Source organism: Oryzias latipes, chromosome 2, assembly GCF_053564925.1.
Source record: "Oryzias latipes strain Hd-rR chromosome 2, Olatipes_Hd-rR_3.1".
Taxonomy (NCBI): Eukaryota; Metazoa; Chordata; class Actinopteri; order Beloniformes; family Adrianichthyidae; genus Oryzias; species Oryzias latipes.
This window is the reverse complement of record NC_136238.1, coordinates 30,919,677-30,945,650: the sequence shown is the minus strand read 5'-3', so window position 1 is coordinate 30,945,650 and position 25,974 is coordinate 30,919,677. Positions and strand designations below refer to the sequence as shown.

Sequence of the window (25,974 nt, the reverse complement as noted above, 5' to 3'; positions counted from 1 at the left end):
GGGTGATGACGCCCTGCTTCATGGTGGTTGGAAGGACCAACAGAAACTGCTCTTTCAAGTGATCCCAGAAATGTCTGTAAAAGTTAACAGTAAGCCCATCAGATCCTGGAGATTTATCTAAAGCTAAACTTCTCATGGCTTTTTCTGCTTCTTCCATAGTGATTTCTGCTTCACACACTTGTTTAAAGTTTTTATCTACTTTAGGAGCCAAATCTTTGATGTGATTAAAGAAGCGCTCAGCATCCTGAGATGAAAAAGAGGAAGAGTACAACCCGCTGTAAAATTGGAAAATTTCTCTCTTAATTTTCTCCATATTTGTACTTTCCCTGCCATTAATTACTAATTTGTTAACAGCATTTTTCTCTTGTCGCCTTTTTTCTAGTCTACAGAAGAAAGCTGAACTTTTCTCTCCCTCTTCAACCCATTTAGCTCTGGATCTAATAAAAGCACCTTTGGCTTTAGAGACGTACATGTTATCCAGCGAGGTTTGCAATAATGAAAGTCTCTGTTTCTCACCTTCACTCAATAGAGATTTACAACAAATAGAGTTAATTTCTCTGATAATTTCCATGTCTTTTTGTTTACCATCTTTACTCAATCTTTTGCTGTGAGTTATGGAGATCTGTCTTGCTTTGAATTTTAAAAATTCCCATTTCTCCCTCTGAGTGCTAAACTGTCTGTCTTTAGTTATCTTTTGGATTTCATTTATAATCGCTTGAGAATAAACTTCATCCTCTAATAGACTAGAGTTGAACTTCCAGTAACCTTTGTTTTTAGGATTATTGCGAGGTTAAGGACCCCGAGAACATCCGGCAGCCCGAGAACATCCGGTACCCACACCGGAACCGGAAAGCACCGTTCCCACTTCTCCAGTTTGGTCGCTCTTTTTCTGGTCGAAAAAGATTAGTCACACCATAATTTTGTTGATGAAAACTGCCACTTTTTCTTTTATTTGCCAGTAAAGGTGAAAAGGGCGATTTTATGCCACCATCCACATCATTATGTGGGCGACAGACAACACTCCAGACCAGCTGGTGGTGTGGGTACCGAATGTTCTCGGGTTGCCGGATGTTGTCGGGGTCCTTCAGGGTCCTTCGACCGATGATGACGTCACACTATTTGATTGGCTGTAAGTTGCCACGACCAATGAGTTAACGTCGCTAAGTTTTTTTAAAACTTTATTGACAATTGCGGTATCATACATTAACAATGACATTAACGTTAACAACGAACAATAACGATGTAATCAATATTGCCTCGAAGATCAGTCACCATTGCCAAATATAACATATTGACATAGAAAATAAACAAAAGAGGGGAAAAAAGAAACAATGAACATAACACACAAATAAATAAAAACATAAGTAAAATAAAATAAAGGAACATAGAAAAAGTCTAAGTAGTCTAATAATAGTTAAGTTAGGGGTACTTGTGAAGTTTGTATTTCTGAACAAAACTAAGCAATTTCAAGCCATTCTTCTTTTTCATATAATGAAGTGATTGAAAGCAAAAACAGAGCTCTTTATTAAATGTTATAAAAGTGGTTTGGTCTTCAAAACTTGACCTCACCAAGATGGCGGTGCTCTCCTCCCATGAGGAACCACGTGATGTCTCCTCTAGTGATATAACTCAATGGAAGGACCCTTAAGGACCCCGAGAACATCCGGCAACCCGAGAACATCCGGTACCCACAGTGGCGCTAAAGCACCATGACGCTGTTAGCCAAACAAAAAAGAAGAACAGCACGAGGCGCTAGCAGCGTTAGCTTGTTAGCAGGCTAGCAGCGTTAGCTTGTGTTGAGAGGTCGGTGGTGTTTTGTTGGGACGTTTGTGAGGTTTTTGGACAGAAAGGACGATACGTGGTTCGTGTGGGAACTCTCAGCATTTTCCAAAGTGTCGTAAATGAGTGAAGAAGTGTTGAACGGAAAGACAACGTGGATTGCTGTGATTGTGAGACTAGCAGATGATCGATCGGAGCTGCAGTGAAGAGGACGGCGGTGTTTGTGGGAGTTGGAGCTGAAGATCGGAGCAGGAACCATGTCTTCCCTTCAGTCTCTGAGAGAGTTGATCAGCGAGCGACTAGCTCCTGCTGCTGCTGAAGAAATCTGCAGACTCTGTGAAGGAACCATCGTCCAGTACGAGCAGGAGCTCTGTCGACAGCGCAGACTGCTGGATGTCATCTGGAAACCACAGCTGCAGCTACACCACATAGGTATATGACCTTCAGCAAAGAAACAGAGAAGAAGACCTTAGTTCATCTCTCACTGATTTCTCCTTCAGATTTGGGTTTTATTGAGTCTTTATCAGCAGCTGATTCTCTCAGTTTTCTTTAGTGGATATCAGAGTTCTGACCTTTCCCTAACACAGTAGGGACCACAAGCCAGAAGATTTTAAGGCCCAGTCAGATAAAATGTGACCACATATGATAGAACATTTCTGAACAAAATTTAAAGAAAAAATTGGCTCAATAGACTTAAAATTAAGCAAGTTATTAAAATTTAGTGATTTCTATTGTTTTGTGAATAAAAATCAATGGGAAAACTTGGTAATTACAGGAACAAAACATTAAATTGAACAAAAATGTTTTTTCTTCTTCTAGATATCACATCTTCCCTATTTTTGCTCCAAACACTCCAATTTTCACAGGACATTATTAGGGTGCTTCAGCAAATTTTTTACATTTTTTAACGGATTAATTATTATAAGAAAGGGCGACAGTGGCTCAGGTGGGTTAGCGGGTCGTCCAATGATCGAAAGGTCGGCGGTTCGATCCCCGCTCCCACCAGCCAAACTGTCATTGTGTCCTTGGCAGGGCTCCAGACTAACTTTTTTCACTAGGAGCACAGTGGCCCCTAACTGAAAATTTTAGGGGCACAACCAGAAAATTTAGGGGCGCATACCGTAAATCAACATTCTAACCAAATCTACTAATTTCCACTGTATTACTAATAAATACTTTAATAATAGATGCAGAAATTACAATGTGCTGTTTCTAATTCAGTGTCACATTTTATTCTTCACTTTTGAAAATGCAACAACAGGTAAACTGACAGCACCATCGCTGTCATGACAGTACAAATAGTAAAGAAAACGGATGGAAATTTATCTTTGTGACACCAAATAGGTGCAGCCAAGATGCACAATAAGCGTGTTTGAGATCACCCAGGTGAATTCAACGCTGCGCAGATCACCTGGTGTGTGACATATATTTTTGTTTTTGCTCCAACATCAACTGTCCATCATCACAAAAACATTGCGAGAAAGGGGTGGGAGCAAGGAGCAAACCTACCCGGACACAGCTGGAAACTGAACTGACTGAAAGCAGCCCTACAGACTACAAAACAATGCATTATGGGACATGTGTCCTTATGGTTTTTGTAGTTGAGTGATTAAAATAATTTAAAATACCAATTCAATAAAAAAGGCTACATACATTACAAAACATTAAAATAATCGTAAAATAAATATATAATAACACAGATCACACTAAGGGGGAGAGGAATATTAAAACTAAGTTGAATGTTAAGGACAACTCCAACTTCCTGTTGTCCTTCAGTCTTGCTGCAGATTCTCCTCAGCTGACCCGACTGTTACGGAGCGGTGTGCTGCCGTAACAGTCGTGCATAAACCGTTTGATGCGCCGCCGTAACCAAAACCCTAAACCTTCCTCCGGTTCTGTGAGACCCAGAGAAAAGTTCAGCACGGACTGCATGTATTTAGAAAATTACGAGCGAATAGATACGTTCTAAAGGAAAGTAAGGAACTCCTTAATGTGGTCTGGGGAGGGGGCTGTCAGGTGTCATCCTTTCAAGCCCGGTCATTGTCCCGCCCCCAAGAGTCATTTACTCCACTGTGATTGGTTGGTCATCTCCGTGCACGACAATGAAATAGTGTCATTCATTAAAACTGGCGGGCTGCAGTAACATTAAACCTTCATATTAAGGCGGGGGCCGCAAAATATCATCTTGGGGGCCGCAAATAGCCCGCGGGCCACGAGTTTGAGACCCCTGTTGTACACTCTGGCACTGGTACACTAGCCGCAGGTCGGAAGAACGAGTCAATAGTTCACTTGCTCATAGCTCAGACGCACATATCAGGTTGTGACGATATTTGGCTCCGTTTCCTTCCCACAGATGTTTACGCGCGCGCGAATATCTCTAGGCCCCGCCCCCTCCACATATTTTAGCCACTTACAGTGACTTATTCTTCTCACACGCAGTGGCCGCCTCACAGACGGGCATCACGCGAGAGTGTGTGCTCGCGTTTGATGAGTATGTGCGCGAGTGTGTGTGTCTGCCTGCGTGCGTGTGCGCTCGCGTCTCAGATTATTTCATTGATCATTGACGTGCCCCTTCCACATTTAATGTATAAAAAATACGTAGGGTGGGGGAGGCAAATTTACTGGTCGCACATGTGCGACTGGATGTAAAATTTAGTCGCACACTCTCAAATTTTGGTCGCAAAATGCGACCAATTGGTCGCAGTCTGGAGCCCTGGTCCTTGGGCAAGACACCTCACCCTCCTTGCCTCCAGTGTGTCTCCACTGGTGTGTGGATGTGCATGAATGTTCCGGTGATGGTCAGAGGGGCCGTAGGCGCGAACTGGCAGCCACGCCTCTGTCAGTCTGCCCCAGGGCAGCTGTGGCTACAACAGTAGTTACTATCACCAAGTATGATTGAGGACTGAATGAATAATGGACACATTGTAAGCGCTTTGGGCGTCTTGAAAAACGCATAAATCCAATCCATTATTATCATAATTCGGGTAATTAATTTATTGGTACATTTGATTAAATATTTAAAAATCTGTTTTTTTCCTTCTCTAAGGCAATTTTAGATAGTAAAACACACACATTTCAAGTGAATAAACCTTTTCTTTTTAGTTTCATTAGCCATCATCCAAAAATCCACAATACTCAATAACCCAGCTAAATCAATAACCAAAGTCAGGAGCTTTCAATGATGATCTCCAGACTTCCATCCATCAGTTTGTTGCTCTACACCGCTTCATCTCCTTCATAAATTACATTAAACCAGGATGGAAATCCAGGGACTTGGGAAATAACTTCTCCAATGTAGATTTGATCATCTGCAAATGAGTGGCATACTCCTTTACCTGGTAAGGACTGGATGGTCCTTTTTTCTTGGGCACACTTGTGAGAAGAACCTGCAGCCACAGCAGATTGGATGAGAAACATTAAGTTATCTTTAAGTTCAGTCCATGGCTTATTTCTAGCTTTCCCTGTACTGCCTTTTCTGGAAACAATGAAAACATCCTTCCTTCCCCCTGGGGTCCTGCTGTAGCACTTCCTGCTGGAAATGAAGCGGATTTGTAAGAGCTCTGAATCTCTCAGCATCACTGTCATACTTCTCCATTTTACTATCATCTTTCTCTGATTGCCAAAGACCTGCATCAATGATTATTTCAGTCAAGTTCTTCTTCTTTTCAAATGTTTTTCTCCTGCTTTCTGCCAAAGCCTCCACTGCTTTTAGTTGCTTCTCTTCATGGCTCTTTGTGATACTGGCCTCCCTTGCTTTGAATTTAGCCTCCAGCTCCTTTCTTCTTTTTCTTACATCACCCACTAGTTGTTCCAGCTTTTCAGGAGATAACTGAGACACCCACTCTGATGTCTTATAGTAGGAGGACATCAGATATGCTTCATTTGTAACAGCAGATGCATTAGGCCTATGGTGAACAAGATAGTCTAACACACAAATATCCTTTCTGGATTATTGTTGTGTTTTGGAGCTGCTTTAGTTGCGCTTCTCACATGCTGTCCTGCATCCCAAAATTTCCCCCCAGGAAGATGTTCCTTGACAGACTTTTCCAAATTACAGTAGTCCCCTTGTTTTTCGCGGGGGTTACGTTCCACAAAGAACCCGTGATAGACAAAATCCGTGAAGTAGAAACCTCTATTTTTTTTTACATTTATTAAACAGTTAAATCCTCTATTATAAATTGAATAGAAAGAACAAACCATTTTACAGGCTCAAGCATTTGTTTCAGAAATGAAAGTACTTTAGAAACATTTTTTTCAACAAAGAATTTCTGTACTGTCAAATAATAATTTTAATCATCAATGTAAACAGAAGGCTTCAAATCGCGGAGATTAGCCCCGCCCACCGCGACCCGAGTGATTGGATTAAACGGGAGAAAATTTAAAATGATTGTGAAAAAAATACAAAATACAGTGGGACAAATAGTGACTGAGGTGTATTTCACTGCTCTACAGACTGAGCCGCTGCATCCTGACTCCGCTCTGCAGTGTTTTCTTCTTTTGAAGCCCGCGGTGCAGCTGTGTTTGTTCAGGAGAAGAACATAGTGATAGGCAGTTGTCGCTCTTTTTTCTGCTTTGCAAAAAGATCCTTATACACCGACATGCCACCATCAAGAGAATTTGCACGAACGTAATGTAAATTTGGCGAGCTGTTTTATGTACGTGTACATATTAAACTGCAACGTTATTGACGCACAGGTTGAGAAGAAGCGGAGTGACTTTTTAGCCAATCAGAATGCAGAACACAATGCACGATGCAAATCCGTGAAGTAGCGAAACCGTGAAAAAGTAAACCGCGTTATAGCGAGGGATCACTGTACATCCCTCGCATTGCTCCTTTTCTTCTGCTTCAAATTGGAAGCGTGCTATCTTTGATTTTAATCTGCTAGACTCTGATGAGAACCTTTTTACAGCATTTTTTCTTCTTCTAGCTTTTCTGTGAGTGACTCATTTTCAGTTTCAAGATGCTTTTTTTTCTGAACGTAACTCCTTGATATTTTCACTGTCGTTTTTTCCGCCGTTCTGCGTGTTTGGTTTTGTTGGGTGATTGTCTCTCCTTTTTCAGCTGGGCAACCTCTTTGGCTAACTGCTTATTAACATCGTCAAGGATCAAATATTCCCGTATCTAAAGATTTATTCCTTTCTGTTGACCGCTGGCCAAGAACATTTGGACAGATGTATGGTCTCAAATTCCATTCATCAAGATTGCTGTTTTTCGGATAATCTTCTTTTACACAAAGTACTCTCTTCCACTGCCTGTCCAAGTTTTTCTCTGTAATATCTGGTGAAATTTTTGGGATTAAACATCTCATCCACCTGAGGGCATCCTTATTTGAAGATGTCAACCCTTTCTTTTTCAGTTGGCTTAGTTGAAAAATGTTCCTATTGAAGATCTGCTATTGAAGTGCTGCTAAGATTCCCTCTGACAGATCTACATGCAGCCCTGATGAAGCCATCTGAAAAAAGACGAACATTCATTCAAAAATAGCTCAAATCAGGAAAAGAATAACTTTCAACAGTTTTCTTATATTTGCTATTTCTTCTTTAAATATTACCTAAAAATCTCTGAGAAGATGAAGCCTCTACCACACCTGGCAGAGAGAAGTTGAAAGAGTCTTGTTGATTCTTGAGTCCCGACAAAACATGCCACTCACAGAAAAATGTCAATAAGATTAAAAGTAATAAGTGAGATCTGAAGTAACTGGGAATAATGGCATTGTGTTTTTGCATAAATAATTACTTTGTGGGTGTATTTTTGCTTTGATATAAAACTTTTTAAAAACCATGGTGGAATCAGAACATGGGATTTTGTTAAAAAATGTCATTACATTCTGCCTGTACTTTCATACGGTTAAATTAAATAACACAAAAATTGTAAATAGCAAACATTTTTATCTACATTAACAGGTAACCCTTTGTTACGTCCCTCTTCAGAGAGGAGGGAGAAATGTGTAACATAAAGAAAATTATGATAACCGGGCGGGGTTAAAGTTGGCCACACAGCTGTTTATTCAGTGACAAATAAAACTCATAGGGGACTAAAAGAGAAATAATCAACTCAACACCAAAGGTGCAATAAATAATGGGATAACTTAAATTCTCAGGCTTTAAAGCAAGGCACCAAATTACTCAAAATGCAAACAAAAGACCACAAGAGTAAATGTAACAAAAGGACAAAACCAGAATCAAAGCTAAGGGGGAAACCAGAGGCTTTCTCGAGCTAAGGCCAGGCAGACAGCAGGGGCAGGCTGAAGAACAAATTCCCACTCAGGAATGCAGCCGCCACTGGAGCAGAGGATCCTCGGAGCTTTTAAGCTTCCCTCCAAGCCAGGTGATAGGTAGCAGCCTCAATCAGCTCTGCAGAGGGGCGGAGTCAGCAGCTGTGCAGGAGCTGGACTTCTACAGGAGCTGAGAACACATATGCATACACACACGCACACACAAGACAAGCAGACAACTACTAGGGGTCGTAACACCCTTAATAAAAAAAATGTGTTTTTTTTTAGGTATTTTCTTACAACTCTCTAAAATCAGTGATCAGTTTAACTTTGTTCTTGTAGTACAGTTTTACTGTAAAAGTGAGAAAAATAATAATGTGCCTCTTTTGGCAAATGATCGCTCATTGTCGCACTCATTAACATAATTCTTCTAGACGTTTCTATAGAGAATTGAGTCTGTAAAATCGAATTCCGGGGGTTTCCTCAATGTTTAGGGTGGGGTTTGGGAGATTTTAATCACCTTGTAAGTTTCACGAAGCTGGGAGATCGACCCAAAATCAGAAAAAAAGCTGCGGTTGGATCACAAAAATGTCCAGTAAATACACTTTACTTTTCTGAATGAAAGTCGAAGTAGATGCTATTCCAAATTGCACCGTGATGCATATATTAACTACATAAAATTTCCAGTGCGGAAACCAAGTTTCTTAATGGCAGACTGAACATGCACGAACGGTATGCGCAGTGACACGCATTGCGCTCCCTACTGTTATTCTCTTTTATGGTAAAAACCACAAAAAACAATTTTGCACACAACCTGTAGTTTGGCAGACATTGTGTGCCAAAATCTACGATTTAATAATACACGGCTTTTAGGAAAATGAATTTTTTTAGACTGATTTCCATGAAATTTCACACACACACTGCCTATTTCAGTCTTCAAACACCTCAGGAGTTTTGTCAAACTTTGACCTCAGGAAGAAGTCGCCATCTTTGATTTTTTTTTTTTTTTTTTTTTTTTTTTTTTACTTGTCCTGTCCAACAGCTAGGGTAGGGCACTGAGGGGACATCTCCTGATTACTCACAGAGATGTCCCATCACCCTCCCCACCAAGGGGCCCTAAATGTCTAAGGTGCAGTTAAAATTGGCGGGTAGGGTGCTGAGAGGACATCTGCTGCTTGCTGGCAGTGATGTCCAAGCACCCCCCCCCCCTACCAAGGGCCCTACATGTCTAAAGTGCAAATAAAACCGAGAGAGGGGGGGCCCACTCCATACGGCAACCATGGGAGGGGGACCACTGCCAAGTAGCCCCCCCCCCCCCCCCCCCCCCCCAGGCTCAATGCAGGCTAACCCCCCCACCCCCTCATCCTAATATGAGATTATATGAGGAAGGGGGTAAGTTGGGGACAGCTGGTAGACTGTCCCCCGGTGGTCAAACAGCCGACCCCCAGCAACGTGCCCAGGACCCCCAGCCCCGGGGCCCCATCCCCGAGGCGCCGACGCCCCAGGCCCAGCACCACCCACCCCACACAGAAAGGGAGGAGCCAGAAGGCTACTGTTGTAAACCACTAAGTTGTAGATTTTGAACGTGTGCTGAGCTCGCAAAAGGGGCACACTCGTATTACTCCTTTCAGAATCAAACAAAGAAAACATGAATGTTTCCAGCACCAGTAGCTCCAGTTCTAGCGACGAAGAAATTATTGTTCTGTTGAATGATGAAAGACGTCGATTTTGGGTATATCCCATAGTTACGAGAAGAGAAGAACACGGGGAGTTTTATCGACTGGTACAAGAGCTGAAAATGTATCATGAGCGTTTTCGGGGATATTTTAGAATGTCCCTCATTATTTCTTTGTGGCAGTGTAGACGCTACTTGGCGTCTATCTTCTTCGCTGGTATGTGTGCTCAGAAAGGCAGTTTTGTTATTGAGCACCGCCAAGTTGTGTTTTACTGCAACTTCAGAAGCTCCAGACACATGTGCAAAAGCACCATTCTCATTGGTCGTATAGTTTTTGACGCGGTGCGTCAAACCAAAAAAACGATCCCGAAGCGTTTTTTTAAAAGTGACGCTTTGACGTGTGGCGTTTTTTCGCGTCGGTGTGCACACTCACATTGGTGCCCTTTGTTTAGTCACTAGGTGTTAAACATCGGCGAATATCACGCGCGAAATTCGTCCCGGTGTGTACGGGCCTTTACAAGGAAGTTTACGTTACAAACAATGGTCCTTCAGGGGCTCCTCCTCCAAATATCCTGAAAGAGACTGTAAAATTTGTATTGGCGTTTTTACAATACATTACTCAAACATAAAAAAGGCGTCTTCTTTTGCTTTTGCAGGCCTCCCCCAGCATTGGCTGACTGAAGAGGACAGTCTCTGCAACCCACAAAGGAACTTCAGATCGGAACCGGCGGAACCAGTTTTGAGGGTTCAGTTGGAGCTGAAGATCGGAGCAGGAACCATGTCTTCCCTTCAGTCTCTGAGAGAGTTGATCAGCGAGCGACTAGCTGCTGCTGCTGAAGAAATCTGCAGACGCTGTGAAGGAACCATCGTCCAGTACGAGGAGGAGCTCTGTCGTCAGCGCAGACTGCTGGATGTCATCTGGAAACCACAGCTGCAGCTACACCACATAGGTATGTGACCTTCATCAAAGACAGAGAGAAGCCCTTTGAGCTTCATGCTTTTCTTTTTGGGGACCCGTCTGTCACTCAGTGGTGGTTCTACATTAACTTACTACCCGGGCGAGTAACCCCCTCTTTCCCCTCACACAGAAATTTGATGACTTCTTTTTGTGTTCTCTATCCTCATTTGTCCATTTTACACACAAAAAATCATGAATTTTATAAACTACATGGGCGTCAAACTCCGTCACACAGGCGGCCTAAATCTAAAACACGCTTTGGGTTTTGGGCCGAACAAGAAACATTTACTGAAAACACTAAAACTAAACTTTTACGAGAAAACCGGGTCGACATTCTGGAGAAAAGACTGGACGATGTGGAACAACAAGTAAGGATGAATAATCTCATTCTCACTGGAGTACCGATCAAACCTCGGGCAAAGCTAAATGCAGCTGGAGTTCGCATTGCTAATGCTAATAGTGCTAGCAGTCCTGAAACGGAGAGCAGTGGAGAGTCTCTGGATCACCAAGTGGAATCATTTCTCACGTGTAAAGGGATTTCCCTGGATCTCAACACCATCGAGACCTGCCACCTGCTCCCCAGGAGAAAGGAGACGGATAAACCAGCAATCCTCATCAGGTTTGTGAATCAAAAACACAAGCTAGCTCTGATGAATCAGCGTAAAAATATGAAAGGATCTGCTGCTTATCTGAACGACCATCTGACAAGAAGGAATGCTGAAATCGCCAAACATGCACGGCTTCTCAGGAAGTGTAAGCAGATTGAGAACACTTGGGTTAAAGGCTGCAGGATTTACATCAAACGACTCGGTCCGCCGGATCGGTCCAAGGTTCTGGTTGTGAACACCATGAAGGACATTGAGAAGTGCTTGATCATGGACGTCTGAAACAACATGGAGTAATAAATCAAAGAGCCAAATAATTTGAAGAAATATGACGCCGGATTCATCACTTTCTCCAAAAGTCTGAAGTGACCTGATTACTCAGCGGAGAGTTCTGAACTGCAGACAAGTTGACCACAACTCGGCGCCGCTGATATCAGCTGAACAAGGATAGGGACCTTAATCTAATGTCTGCAGACATAATATTGAAGAGAACTATAAACTCTGTTTAAACCCAGAAGAACGGCTGTTAATCAGCAGAAGAAGAAATGCCAACCTTGGACAATCGACAAAATATGGACCCTTTTTATTTTACTTCACAGCATTACTTTATAATAAAAATATGTAAAAAATAATTAAATAAAAATACAAAAAAAATAATAAAACAAATGATTAATCAATTAATGAAAATGGTTAAATTGATTGACTTTTAATGATATTACTTCACTTGCTCCAAAAAAATTGATAAATTGATTCAGGATTTTTCCTAATGTAACATAATTTTGCAAATATTTTTACCTTTTGATACTTGATCAAATTTTGCTATGAAAATTCCTGAAACAGTGTAATGTCTATTTTACTGTTATAGTATTATTTTTTAATCATATCAATGACTTTTATAAGTAACATAATCTGCATATATTTTGGATACTTCATTGCCATGTTGATTTCTAAAAGTTTTTTTTTTTTTAAACAATTTAAGCAATTCATCCTTGTCATGTGCTTTATTGATACTTCAAGATTCTTAATTCTGTCTGATAAAAGCAAGGATCCACATATTGATAAATCATGTAATAAAATGTTTACGGTAGAACAGGGGTGAGATTATATAAATTCGCTTCCTTCCACTCCCTTTCAAGCAACATTTATGAATATGTTTAATTATCCAAAGTTTGATTAGTTATTGTATGAATGTATAACTCGTGATTGTATTTTTTGTGTATAATTTCAATTTTATTGCTTGAAATAAACCATTTCAAATAAAAAAAAATCTTCACAGATTTCAAAAGAGTCCCACAGCTGCTCACAACAGAGGACACACTGTGGACTTTGTCATTACCTACAGCCTGTCTGCTGATGAAGAGCATCTTCATCTGAAGCAGGAGACTGATACCTTGATGGAGATTCCTACTTATGAGGAAGATGAGAGGTCCAGTGTGTCCAGTTGTGTATATTTGTGTACATCTTTCCACAACTGTCCAGATACCACTTGTGTACACATTCCAATGTACACACCTGGAGCAATAGCTTGTGCTGGTGGAACCACACACATGATCCATGAGTGATCAGTGACATGTCTTTATCAGGCACTACTGTGTGTTGGTTTCTGTCACCAGTGGAATCAGCTCTTTCCTTCTCTAGAACCAGAAGAATAAACTGGAAGAACAAAGTTTCAAGTTCTCTTCTCATCTCATTGCACAAGGCAGAAAAAGGCGGAAGTTCAACCATCAGCCTGAAACAAAGTTCACCTTTAAACTGTGTCAATTTCAGATGGAGAAATAGAATAGAATGTAGAATATTAGAACAACTTAGAAATGTGACCCGTGTAAATCATTTAACATTTAATTTAAATTAAATATTGACACTTTTAATGACAATTTTGCTTATTTATTTCAAATTTTAAAGAATTAGTGTCACATTTATTTAATTAATTAATGGCGTCTATATGTATTGTTTCAATGAGTCTCTTCTGGTCCTCCAGATTCCTCAGACATTTTTTCCATTGATTACAGAGTTTATTGATGCTTGAAAAAACCCAAAAGTCCTGGAAACGTATAAAAGGCTCCTTGTTGTGTTTGTGTCCCTGCAGGCCTCCCCCAGAATTGGATGACTGAGGAGGAAGATCTCTGCAACCAGCAGAGGAACTTCAGAGTGGAACAGGAGGAACCAGAACCTCCACAGGTTAAAGAGGAACCAGAACCTCCACAGATTCAAGAGGAACCAGAACCTCCACAGATTAAAAAGGAACAGGAGGAACCAGAACCTCCACAGGTTAAAGAGGAACCAGAACCTCCACAGGTTAAAGAGGAACCAGAACCTCCACAGATTCAAGAGGAACCAGAACCTCCACAGATTAAAGAGGAACAGGAGGAACCAGAACCTCCACAGATGAAAGAGGAACCAGGGGAACTCTGCATCAGTCAGGATGAAGATCAGCTTGATCTGAAGCAGGAGACTGATACCTTGATGGAGATCCCTACTTATGAGGAAGATGAGAAAAGTGAAGCAGATCTAAACAATCAGCAGAAGTTTAATGTAACTGATAGTCAGGATGAAGAAGGAAACCAACATGAAGAATCAACATCAGCTACAGATGAAGAGACAGACCCACAGAACAGAGATCAGAGGAAGAAAAGAGACAGAAGTCATGTCCAAAGTGTGGACAGGTCTCACATGTCTGCAGGTCAGTGTGACTCCAATGTTAGAAAAAATTTCAAGAAGCCAAGTTTGGGTAAGAAAAGTAAAAAATCTCCAAAAGAAGAGAGACTTTCGTCTATCAGGTCTGGTAAAAACTCAACAATAATTACTAACCCATCTGACTACATGGAAACTGGGTCTGATGAAAAATGTTATATCTGTAAAGAATGTGGTAAAAGCTTTTGTAACATATCTCTGTTCAGAATTCACACAAGAATCCATGCAGAAGATAAGCGATTTTCTTGTAAAGACTGTGAGAAAAGCTTTAGTCGTATATCTCATGTCAAAAGACACATGAGAACTCACACCGGAGAAAAGCCTTTTACTTGTAAAGAATGTGAAAAAAGTTTTAGTCAAATATCTACTCTCAAAACACACATGAGAACTCACACAGGAGAAAAGCCTTTTACTTGTAAAGAATGTAAAAAAGGTTTTAATCAAATATCTAGTCTCAAATCACACATGATAATTCACGCTGGAGAAAAGCCTTTTTCTTGTAAAGAATGTGATTCAAGTTTTAGTCATAAAGCTGATCTCAAAACACACATGAGAATTCATACAGGAGAAAAGCCTTTTTCTTGTAAAGAATGTAGTAAGAGTTTTCATCAAATATCTAATCTCAAAACACACATGAGAATTCATACAGGAGAAAAGCCTTTTTTTTGTAAAGAATGTAGTAAGAGTTTTAATCAAACATCTTCTCTCAACAAACACATGAGAACTCATACAGGAGAAAAGCCTTTTTCATGTAAAGAATGTAAAGAAAGATTTCGCGATGTGTCTACTCTCAACGCACACATGAGAATTCACACAGGAGAAAAGCCTTTTTGTTGTGAAGAATGTGATAAAAGTTTTAGTCGCATATCTAGTCTCAAAACACACATGAGAATTCACACAGGAGAAAAGCCTTTTTCTTGTAAAGAATGTAAAAAACGTTTTAGTGATGGTTCTGGTCTCTTATCACACATGAGAACTCACACAGGAGAAAAGCCTTTTTCTTGTAAAGAATGTGATAAAGGTTTTGGTCGACTATCTAATCTTAAAACACACATGAGAACTCACAAGACTTTCTCTTTACAAACAATGTAATAAAATAGTGTAAACTCTAAATTCTAAACTTTTCTGATAAGAGGTCGACACCTCAACCTCTGCACCACAGTTAAAGACTTTATTTTACAGGAGGGAAAAATTTGATGGCCTCCATACCATATTGATGAAGTAACTTCATTACAGGGAGGCACAAGTGAGTATTTCATGTGTAGAAATGAAGTTTTCTACTAATATATTGTTATAATATAATATTCTTACTTTCTAGGAATTCTTTTTAGGTTTTCAACTTTACATCAAAAGCAAAAAAAGTAATGGATCAATACATTTGAATCTTTGTGTAATGATATTAGACAAAGAGTTTTACTGCTGACAAAATTTGTACAACTTTTTCACAAAATGAATTGTTTTAGATGTACCTGCAAATAGAAATGAGTTGGTTTTTTTGAGTCATTAGAGCTAATTCTTGAATGTCTTCATTATGGTTTAAATGTTTTTTTATACATCTTTAATTCTAACACTTAATGTGATCAATGAACATTTAATAAACATTTAAACCCAAAGTAGTGACTGCACTATATACTTTGTTAGGTCAAGTAATAGGGGTGTAACGGTACACGTCGTTGTACCAAACCGTTTCGGTATGGCACTTTTGGTTTGGTTCACCTTTGTACCGTTTTGGTTTTTAAATTTTATTTGTTTTTTTGTTTTTCTTCCTCCCAATCTAATAACTTTGCGCCAAGACGGAACTAATGTTAAACGCGAGTTTTCAAAGAGACGCCATTAGGTGACGGACAGTTAGCATGTCAACTATAGCACTGTGGCTAATGCAGACGCGAGACCAGAACTTGAGGACCCTCCCATCTCCTTACGCTCTCCTGTGTGGGAACACTTTTGATTTGTTGTGAGCATCCATGAAGGGAAAAGACAGTTGGATAAGTCAAACACCATGTACTGACACTAGCCGCGGTTACATGGGCAAAATATCTTGATCGGATCAATGGTCGGGTTAAAATTCACCCGTGCACATGGTCATAGAAAACCTTTTTCCGATTAGAACAAACGTTCCCATGGTTCACACTTCCGGTCGGAATGAATCATTTGGGCATGCGCAGTAGTGTAAAAAAATCCCGGAAGACATGGGTCCCGTTGTTAACAAACAGCTGCCACAGACATTTATGCAGCAGCTCGGTAATATACGAGACGATCTTCCAAACATGCTTTTTATTAATGTAATGAATATTATGAAGCGCCTGTTCGCTCATCGTTTTCATTTTTAATCCATGTGGTCAGTGCTTTTTTGTGGAAGAACGGAGCTGGAAGAAGGGTTAGGACAGGCTATAAACACGCATCTTAGCTGCACGTAAATGTCTGGGAATAACATCATCCTTTATTTTGTCGGGACACAACTGGAAACACAAATCCATGTGATTGTTTGAACAGTTTCTAAGGACTGAGCGACATTACTGCTCTGAAAAGTTCACACACACCGCCCCAAAGCCGCTGTGTGTGAGCTCTGCTCGGACACAGTTCCTCCTGAGTCCTGCAGCCGCTAAACCAGAGCGGCAGGACGGCTCGCAGTCTGAATTCTCCCACAAATAACAAAACGCGCTTCTCCCCCTTACTCCCCCTCGTGAAGGGTGTAAGAGAGGAGAGAGGCAGTGGGGCGAGAGCGGAGCAGCGCTTTTCACGGGGCCTCTGCAGAGCAGCAGGTTGGTCCCTTATGAGCTCCAAAGCTTTCTCTCAGCAAAACATCGCCTATGCATGAAGTAACCCAGAGCAGCAGTGACACACGATCGGAATGAACTGTTTACATGCTCCACGGTCGGATAAACAATCGGTATAACCCACCTATCTCGTTCGGAAAGAAATGTTGATCCAAACAAGTCTGATCGGGGCAGAGTATTCCGAACGGCATCTTTACATGATGTTTTCTTTCTGATCAGGCTTTCTTTCCGATTACTTTTGCCCATGTAAACGCAGCTAGTGTTTCACGAAGATCGCGCATGCTGCTGTAAAACATCTAATCTGCTAATGCACTTAAAACGGCATCACCAGATTGTCTGTAATTAGTAATGACTGAACTGTTTGGCAAAGTCTTTCAGATGCTAGTGGAAAATAAGTCTGCTATTTTGGAGGAGATGAAAGTAAAGTTTACCAAATACAGAGCAACAGGATGCATCCCTCTTGATGCTAACCCTCTTGAATTGGGAAGAACCAACGAGATCAGCTAGAAGCATATTGCAAAATTGGCAAAGAGGTATCTCCATTTCTGCAACCTCTGTCCCGAGTGAGAGAGTTTTTTTTCTACTGCTGGGGACATCGTAACCGCTAAAAGATCTCTGGATATCCTGGATATGTTGACAAACTAATCTGAAAAACTGAATACTAAAATGAAACTTAACTCAGCAAAATCAAAGATAGGACAAAAGTGAGATTTGACACAACACATCCAAAAACATGCATTTTGCAAACGCAAAATAAAAATGTTTTTGAAAGCAAAAAAAAAGTAAAGCAGAATAAAAATGATCAAAAAGCAAATATTTAATATTTTCACTTGCAACTTAGAAAGTTTTGTGTGCAACATGGGGGCAAAAATATCACTCCTTATTTCTCCAGCTTTTTTCCATCTGCGACGACACGGTGAGATGAGAGGACATCAGTGTGCTTCTGGAACACATACAGAAATAGCAACTTGGCACGAATCGACACTGAAGGAGGAATCTAAAGATTTTCAAACAGAGTTGTGTTTAAAGAGATATCCTGGTGAGTTGAAGATTGTTTTTCAGTTTTTTTAATAAGCTAACCACAAGTTGGACGAGTTAGCAAGCTAACGAGCCACTATGCTACCGCATGATGAAGCCAAGAGGAGAAAGGTTGCTTATGTTTCTGTAATTACTTTTTTAACTGAGGTGAAATATGATCTTTCAGCCTATTGATATATGATCATTGTGTTTTACAGTGCTGGTAATCCTGTTCATTTTCTTTCCTTTTTTATTTACAACGTCTAAGATGGCTGACTCACAATCATTATAAATATAGCAGAGTGTAGTAAAAATGCACTTGGGAGTTGTGTTCCTCTGAAATGCATAATAATTTTATTTTTTCTAACCAAAATAAAGTCTAAAGCTTACTGACATAAGTTCTGAAAAAACATATGTGCTTTGACACAGGGGCTTTATCCAGGGCTCCAGACTGCGAGCAATTGGTCGCATTTTGCGACCAAAATTTGAGAGTGTGCAAATAAATTTTACATCCAGTCGCACATGTGCGACCAGTAAATTTGCCTCCCCCACCCTCCGTATTTTTTTATACATTAAATGTGGAAGGGGGACGTTAATGATCGATGAAATAATCTGAGACACGAGCGCACACACACGCAGGCAGACACACACACACTCGCGCACATACTCATCAAACGCGAGCACACACTCTCGCGTGATGCCCGTCTGTGAGGCGGCCACTGCGTGTGAGAAGAATAAGTCACTGTAAGTGGCTTAAATATGTGGAGGGGGCGGGGCCTAGAGATATTCGCGCGCGCGTAAACATCTGTGGGAAGGAAATAAATATCATCAAATCCTGATATGTCCGTCTGAGTTATGAGTAAGTGAACTATTGATTCGTTCTTCCGACCTGCGGCTAGTGTACCAGTGCCAGAGTGTACAGCAGGGGTCTCAAACTCGCGGCCCGTGGGCGATTTGCGGCCCCCAAGATGATATTTTGCGGCCCCCGCCTTAATATGAAGGTTTAATGTTACTGCAGCCCGCCAGTTTTAATGAATGAAACTTTTTCATTGTCGTGCACGGAGATGACCAACCAATCACAGTGGGGTAAATGACTCTTGGGGGCGTGACAATGACAGGGTTTGACAGCTCCCTCCCCGGACCACATGAAGAAGTTCCTAATTTTCCTTTCTAGAACGTATTTATTCGCTCGTAATTTTCTAAATACATGCAGTCCGTGCTGAAATTTTCTCTGGGTCACACAGACCCGGAGGAAGGTTTAGGTTTTGGTTACGGTTACGGCGGCGCATCAAACGGTTTATGCACTGCTGTGTTACGGCAGCACGCCGCTCCCACGGGAGTCGGGTCAGCTGAGGAGAATAAATGTCCCACACGTACATGCGTGACAGCTAACGGGGCTTGAACTTTAAACACGTGCGGGCAAAAACAACATTAGTTTTAGACACACTGAAAATACGTGGGGAAAATGCAACGATAGACGTGTTTGAGATGAACCGGCACCTCGCCTGGATCGTTGGGGAGACCAGGCGGGGGGGCTGTGAGATGAAGGCGAATCTGCAGCAAGACTGAAGGAGGACAGGAAGTTGGACTTGTCCTTAACATTCAATTTAGATTTAATATTCTTCTCACCCTTAGTATGATCTGTGTTATTATATATTTTATGATTATATGAATGTTTTGTAATGTATGTAGCCTTTTTTAATGAATTGGTATTTTAAATTATTTTAATTAATCACTCAACTACAAAAACCATCAGGACACATGTCCCATAATGCATTGTTTTGTAGTCTGTAGGGCAGCTTTCAGTCAGTTCAGCTTTCAGCTGTGTCCGGGTAGGTTGGCGCCTTGCTCCCACCCCTTTCTCGCGATATTTTTGTGATGATTGACAGTTGATGTTGGAGCAAAAACAAAAATATATGTCACACACCAGGTGATCTGTGCAGCGTTGAGTTCACCTGGGTGATCTCAAACACGCTTATTGTGCATCCTGGCTGCACCTATTTGGTGTCACAAAGATAAATTTCCATCCGTTTTCTTTACTATTTGTACTGTCATGACAGCGATGCTTTTGTCAGTTTACCTGTTGTTGCATCTTCAATAGTGCAGAATAAAATGTGACACTGAATTTGAAACAGCACATTGTAATTTCTGCATCTATTATTAAAGTATTTATTAGTAATACAGTGGAAATTAGTAGATTTGGTTAGCATGTTGATTTACGGTATGCGCCCCTAAATTTTCTGGTTGTGCCCCTAAAATTTTCAGTTAGGGGCCACTGTGCTCCTTGTGAAAAAAGGTAGTCTGGAGCCCTGGCTTTATCTCCAGTGTTTACATTCTTTTTGTTCCAGTAACTATTCAAGAGTTGACAAAATCCCAGCAGATTCTTATGTAGAGAAAGCAGCCTCACACTGAGATGCAGCACTGCAAAGTAGGGACGTGATTATGTAATCACCTTGAATCAGCTGATTCTGCAGCCCAGAAAAGAGGCTTTGTTACGGTATATCAGGATGACCCAAATGCAGGACCAGACTCCAACGTTGAGGGAAGATCCAGAACTCTTTTGATAAAAAAACACCACATTTGGTGGTTAAAACTCCACTAAAATAACCAGGGGGGTATTCCAGGAAGCATGTTTAAACTAGCCTGACTTTAACCCTGAAGCGGATCAAACTGAAGGTGGGACTCCCAAAGCAAACGTTCTGGGATGTTTGCTTCAGCTCTGTGCTTCTGTTCTCTGGTTGCTTCTTTGCTTTGGTTGCAGAGACTTGGAGCTCTCTCTCTCTCTCCATGCAGATCAGCAGCTTCTTTGGAGGCAGAGGCAGCTGTGTGGGAAGTCTCTGCAGGTCCAGAATCTTCTGATGGATCAGCAGCTGCTGCAGGTTCCTCTGGGTGGAAACACATTTCTGCCAAACAGAACATCTGTTTGTCTTTGTTTGGATGGAAAACGGAGGAAAAAAACTTCTTTGGAGAGAAATCTGCTTTGTTTCTTGTTGCTATGAGGTTGTTGAACAAATGTGGTCACTTTCACAGCTTCACTTCAGATGACTTCCAGTAGACAGAAATTATACATTTTCAGTTTATTAAAATAAGTTTATTGAACATTTTTGATGTTTTTTCTGTAATTCTAGGTCTGATGTCTTCATACATGATGGCTAAAATAACAAAAACCAAACCAAATCAGTCAGGTCTGTAGTTTGAACTTGTATTAGAAATGACAAAGAGAAGAAATGTGGAGTTTTTCACGTCAACATGCTCAAGCCTTCTTCTTCCAGAGGGGAGTCCAACTGTCCTTCTAGTGATGCTCCGGTAGTTTCAGTCTCCATGTGTTCTCGTCCCTCAGAAGATCAGATTTCAGAGGATGGGCTTGGAGAGAAAAGTGGAGTTGTGCTACTGCTTGTTTGGGAAACTCTCAAATCTGAAGCCAACTAGAGAATTTCTGCTCATATCTGTCTCCACCTGCAGCTGGACCTGGATGTTCTCACAGACCATGTGGCCTCATGGATCAGAAGGTTGAGGGTTCAAGTCCCTTCATGGTTGAAGTCAGACAGAAGAAGAGTTTGGTTTGGATCCTTTCTTGTCTTTCTGTTCTCATTGAGTCTCTTCTAGTTCCAGGTCTGGTTCAAATAGTGGAATCATCCAAAAGGATGAAAACAGTCCTCCAAGCAGACGTCAGATTGAAAAGCTCATCAAAGAACACATCCAACTAGCCAATCAGCAAAGCACTGACAAGCTGGACTTGTGCTCTCCTTCAGTGAAGAACCTCCTCCTGCTGCTCCTCCATCTTTAGCTCTGACTTTGGAAGTCTTAGCTCCTCCTCCTCACCATCACTGTGACTGTTGACGTCTTCCAACTCCTCCAGAAAGCTGTTTTCTGATGAAGCTCTAACATCTCCTCCCTGTTGCTGCTTTCAGTCCAAACTCACTCTGTTCATGTCAATTCACTCCAGAGAAAATCCTTTTTCTGGGAAGAATTTGCTCCAAGTTTTCCTCCAACTAAGAATCTGCAAACCCAGATGAGAACTCCCAGCAGGAAAAGAATTCATCTGCAGGAAACTAGAAAAAGGCCTTTTTGTGGGAGGAAACCATTCCAGATCTTTACAAACACCAGAAATCCCAACTTTTCCTCCACTTAGCCTGAGTTTGGGTTCCAGGAAGCGGTGTGTGTTCAAGCTCCGCCCCAGCAACATCTCATGAAGATGCTAAACTAGCTCTCTGGAAACTTGAACTTGTTGAATGGGAAACTTCCTGAAATCTTCTTCATCTGTTGACTTGTTCTTTCTTCATTTGAATGAGCTCAGTCCTCTCCCAATTCCAACTCCATCTATCTTCAGTGCTTTGGACTGAGTTGGAGCAGAACTAGAGCTTTCTCCAGATGTCCTAGTACTTTTAGATCAGTGTCTTCCAATATTTGGAGCCCAGGTTAACTTCTTTCCCTGACAAACATCCTAAAAGGCTAAATCCTAAAAACTTGAGTTAGAAAAGAATTGTTGCCCCAAAATGTCCAGTTTGAATAGTCTACAGTTTGTTGTGTTTGGTTGCTAGGTAACAGGCTCTTTAATGTCTATGATGTCATGGTGGCTTTCAGAGTTGAACTCCTGAATATGACGGTAAACATTTGGATTGAACAAAAATGGGATTGAAGCTCATGCTAAATCCTGATCTCAATGCTGAAAAAACCTCCTCCTAGATTCTGGTTGTTTGGAGAAGTCCTCCTCTTCCAAGAATTCCTGAAAAAAGCCCTCATTTCTCCTGACCATCTTCAAAGCCACTTTCTGCTTTAGTTTAGTCCAAACTTGCTTTATGCTGACAACATTTACAGCTTGAATCCATCTGAAGAATCCAAGGAAACAAACCAATCTAAGTCTGCATTCATGCCACTTCAGAACCAACAAAGCATGTTTCCAGGACGCTGACTTACCAATAGAACTTGGGATTTCCTTTGCAGAATCCTTCTCCGTGTGTTTTCCTTTGTTTTTCTCCCCAAAACCTAAAGCAGAGATTTTTGCTGAGCTGCAGAACAAACGTCTGACTGCTTTAACCGCCGTTGATGGTTTGTTGTGTTTCCCTCTATAGCTGCTATGGTCTTGGTATGGTTGCTAGGTAACGCTGTCTTTGATGATGATGATGTCAGAGTGGCCTATAGAATGGACTTTTTTCTTGTGGAACCAGGAGCTGTAACCTTTACGGCACTAAGACCCAGAAAGAGGTCCAGGCAGTGACGGTGTTCAGTGACGGACTGCGCAGCCGCACTTCCTCCAAACGCCACTATTCATCCAGTGTGCGTGGAGCGCCAGAGTCCAAACGGGCTTAATTCGATCAGACAAATGTGCCTCCATCCCTTATCTGTGGATGACAGGTTGTTGAAATCCCACTCTGATCATCTTCTGATCTACTTCTAAACTGTTCCCATTGGTCTTTTGATGATGATGATGATGTCGATGCTGTTTTTAGAAAAAATAAAAATGTAAAAAAAACTGTGTCGTGTTCTAGGACATAGTTTCTCCAGAGCAACAGAAGTTTATTAGTACAGTAATTCACGTCTGATGCAGGATGGTGGTGCAGATTCAGGCCGTCTCCTTCCCATAATCCATCTGTGTACAAACTCCCCCTCTGTCTTATACCCCCCCTAGCTAACATTAGCAGTACAACAAAATCAGCAGCAATGTCAGGTCTATCCATCTGTCCAGTTTAGATCCAGATTCCAGCTCAGACCAAAGACGTTCATGGATCAATCACGGTTATGGATGATCAGAATGGAGCAGAGCAGGAAAACTGTGTTCTGCAGTCTGAATTTAGTTTTTAATCTACAAGCTTTTATAAACTGTTTCTGTTTATCAGGACAGGATTTTCTTTATGTTTTTGACACAAGAACGATTTTTTTTAACAACCCATCGAAGATAAAATATCAATAAAAACATTTATTTAATGTTTCTTATTGCCTTGGCTAAGCATTACATAAAAACAAGGTTTTTAAACATATATGTTTTCAAAATGTTTTCAACCATTTGGCTGAGCAGGAAGTTCACGTATATGTGATATTATTTCAAATGTAGTATTGTTCCCTGTCAAAACACAAAATCAAACTTTTATTTGGAGTCTTGAGAACAAAATGAAGCAGAAGATAAAAGTGGAGCTGAAAGCTTTTGCCTCCTTTCTCTGCCTGTGATGTGATGGAGGCTTCAGTTTCTGTCTCTGCTGCATCGACTGTGGGAGCAGAAGTTCATCAAACCTGTCTTCTCTGTTGCCTTAAAATCCCTCCAGTTTTCTTTTTAGAGCTCATGTTTGTACAAATATACATAGATGATGAAAGTTTTTCAAAAGTGACTCAACACTTACCACAATGTGAGAGAAAGGAGAGGAACCTGAGGTAAACCTGCAGAATGGAAACATTTCTGTCAGCATCTTAACAGCAGCAGCTTTGATTGGTTTAGATCATAATAGTTTGACTTAATGTAAAATTCAGTTTTTCTTCATCGTCTGAGGATATGGAGCAGCAGATCTGAGGGGAAACAAGAAGGACAAAGAGAAGTGCTGGAGTACAGAACATCCACAAAGAAATTCATCTAAAACATTCAAAATAATCCTTGATTTAACCATCAAAGATGTTTGACCTCCATCCTGACACATTTATGAACTCCAGCTGCAGAAAAACGTGTCAGATTTCTGTGTCGCTTCCTGAAGCTGAGAAAAAAACATTTAGAACTCCAGATTTTCAAATTACAGATTAATGAAGAGAAAAAAAACACAAACATGAAATAAAAGAGGCTGATGAATCTACATAAAGACTGAAAAGGATCCCAGTGCATCATGGGATATCCCCTTTTATCAACTGTTGTGGCAGAACCTCAGTCCTGTCAGCCTCTATAAACTCAGTCTGAGTGTGGAGCTTGTCAGGGTTTTTGACTTTTTCCTTAATAAAGAGAAGAACCACACAGGAGATGAGAACTTTTGCTAGACTTCTGCAGAAGGAAAATCAGTCTGTCACAGCGCAAACTGTCACAGAGGAGTTCTGCCATCCTAATGCATGGAGCCTTCTTTTATTGAAAACTGAAGGTTGCAGACATGAATGTGGGTCATTTAATCAAAAACAACAAGAACATCCTATTCTCGTATAATCAGAGCTTTTCAAGTCATTGTTTTCTTACTGAAAGATAGAAATGAGACAAACATATTATGGAAATTATAGTATGCAAGCAAATGATAATTATATAACTCTAACATCCCTCCCTTTTTATCATTTCAAACACATCATAAACACTATAAGGGGAAGGTACAAACGTGAAAAATGTTTTATTTATTTATTTTTTTTGGTTTTTATTTTTAGAACAGAGCATCAAACATCATCATTTCACCACTTGCTTTTGGCACTTTCTGTGAGAGATTCATACGATGCCTCTGACGTAGGAGTATTCACATGGGGATGGGTCCTCTTCAGCTTGTTGGACAAGCTGGTAACGAATGAAAGCCTGCGTGGTAGCCTTTGCAATCATGGACATGACACAAGGCAGAGCGCATGTTGTAAAAAGACAAAATAGGCACAAAACGATGAGTATAGGGGTCAACAACTTCAGCAGGAGGTGCCACCATGGGCCTGTGGTCAGCCAGGACCAGATGTCACTGGTGGGACTGACGCCAGGAGTCGCAGACTTAACGTAGGCTTGCAGCTCTGTTAAGTCATGCAGTGCGGTAGAAATGTCCTGTCCATCACTGGTGCTGTCCGGGATGAAAGTGCAGCAGGTGTCTCCAACCATTCTGCACACCTCCTGATGATGCAGTTAGGAGGTCGAGCACGAGTCGATTTTGCAGAACCATAGTTCTTATGGCCGACATTTCTGCTGCTGATGCATTGGAAAACTTGTAGGTGGTGTTAAGGAGTCTCAGCAATGCGTACCTGTTGATCTCGATGTGGTCCCTTACTTCTCCCACTCCGAGCCATGGAAGGAGTGATTGTCCGAATTTTGCTCCTCCACCCCAGATGCGGAACTCCCATGGGACTCCAGTAGTGGTAGTCATTTGTAGGACGTTCATGTGGAACTCTGGTGCAGCACGTTTCCGGCGTGCGGGGTGGGGTGTCGGGACGGTTCTGTTCATGAAGAACACAGGTGGAACCAGAGGGACCAGAGCACAAAGTCCTCCCCAGTTTGGAGGAAGGGATGCATAGGCAGTGTGTCCGCACAGGAAATACCAATCAGCCAGGACCCTGGATCCTCGGTCCCCAGGCACTATGGGGCTGCAACCCGCTTACCTTTGGTCTGGTT

The 25,974-nt window shown here is 41.2% G+C and overlaps 2 protein-coding genes across 5 annotated transcripts in view; one reads left to right on the top strand and one right to left on the bottom strand.

The window, feature by feature from the left end:
* LOC144981346 (uncharacterized) overlaps positions 1-25,974 on the bottom strand; it is a 676,107-nt gene that overhangs the window by 550,485 nt on the left and 99,648 nt on the right. The window lies entirely within an intron of this gene.
* Positions 673-25,056, top strand: LOC144987769 (uncharacterized). 4 transcript variants are annotated; one of them, XR_013651443.1, is made up of 6 exons: positions 673-2,211; positions 10,326-10,619; positions 13,319-13,912; positions 15,106-15,169; positions 17,593-17,739; positions 20,511-25,056. XR_013651443.1 is itself a non-coding variant. In XM_078937153.1 (5 exons), the coding sequence occupies exons 1-4, from the start codon at positions 2,037-2,039 to the stop codon at positions 15,138-15,140; spliced, it is 1,098 nt and encodes a 365-aa protein (XP_078793279.1). In that variant the 5' UTR covers positions 673-2,036; the 3' UTR covers positions 15,141-15,169; positions 17,593-19,853. The 4 variants fall into 4 exon arrangements, 3 of the variants coding, with proteins under 3 accessions (XP_078793279.1, XP_078793270.1, XP_078793274.1); XM_078937153.1 differs by lacking the exon at positions 20,511-25,056 and having other exon boundaries at positions 17,593-19,853; XM_078937144.1 differs by lacking the exon at positions 15,106-15,169 and having other exon boundaries at positions 677-2,211.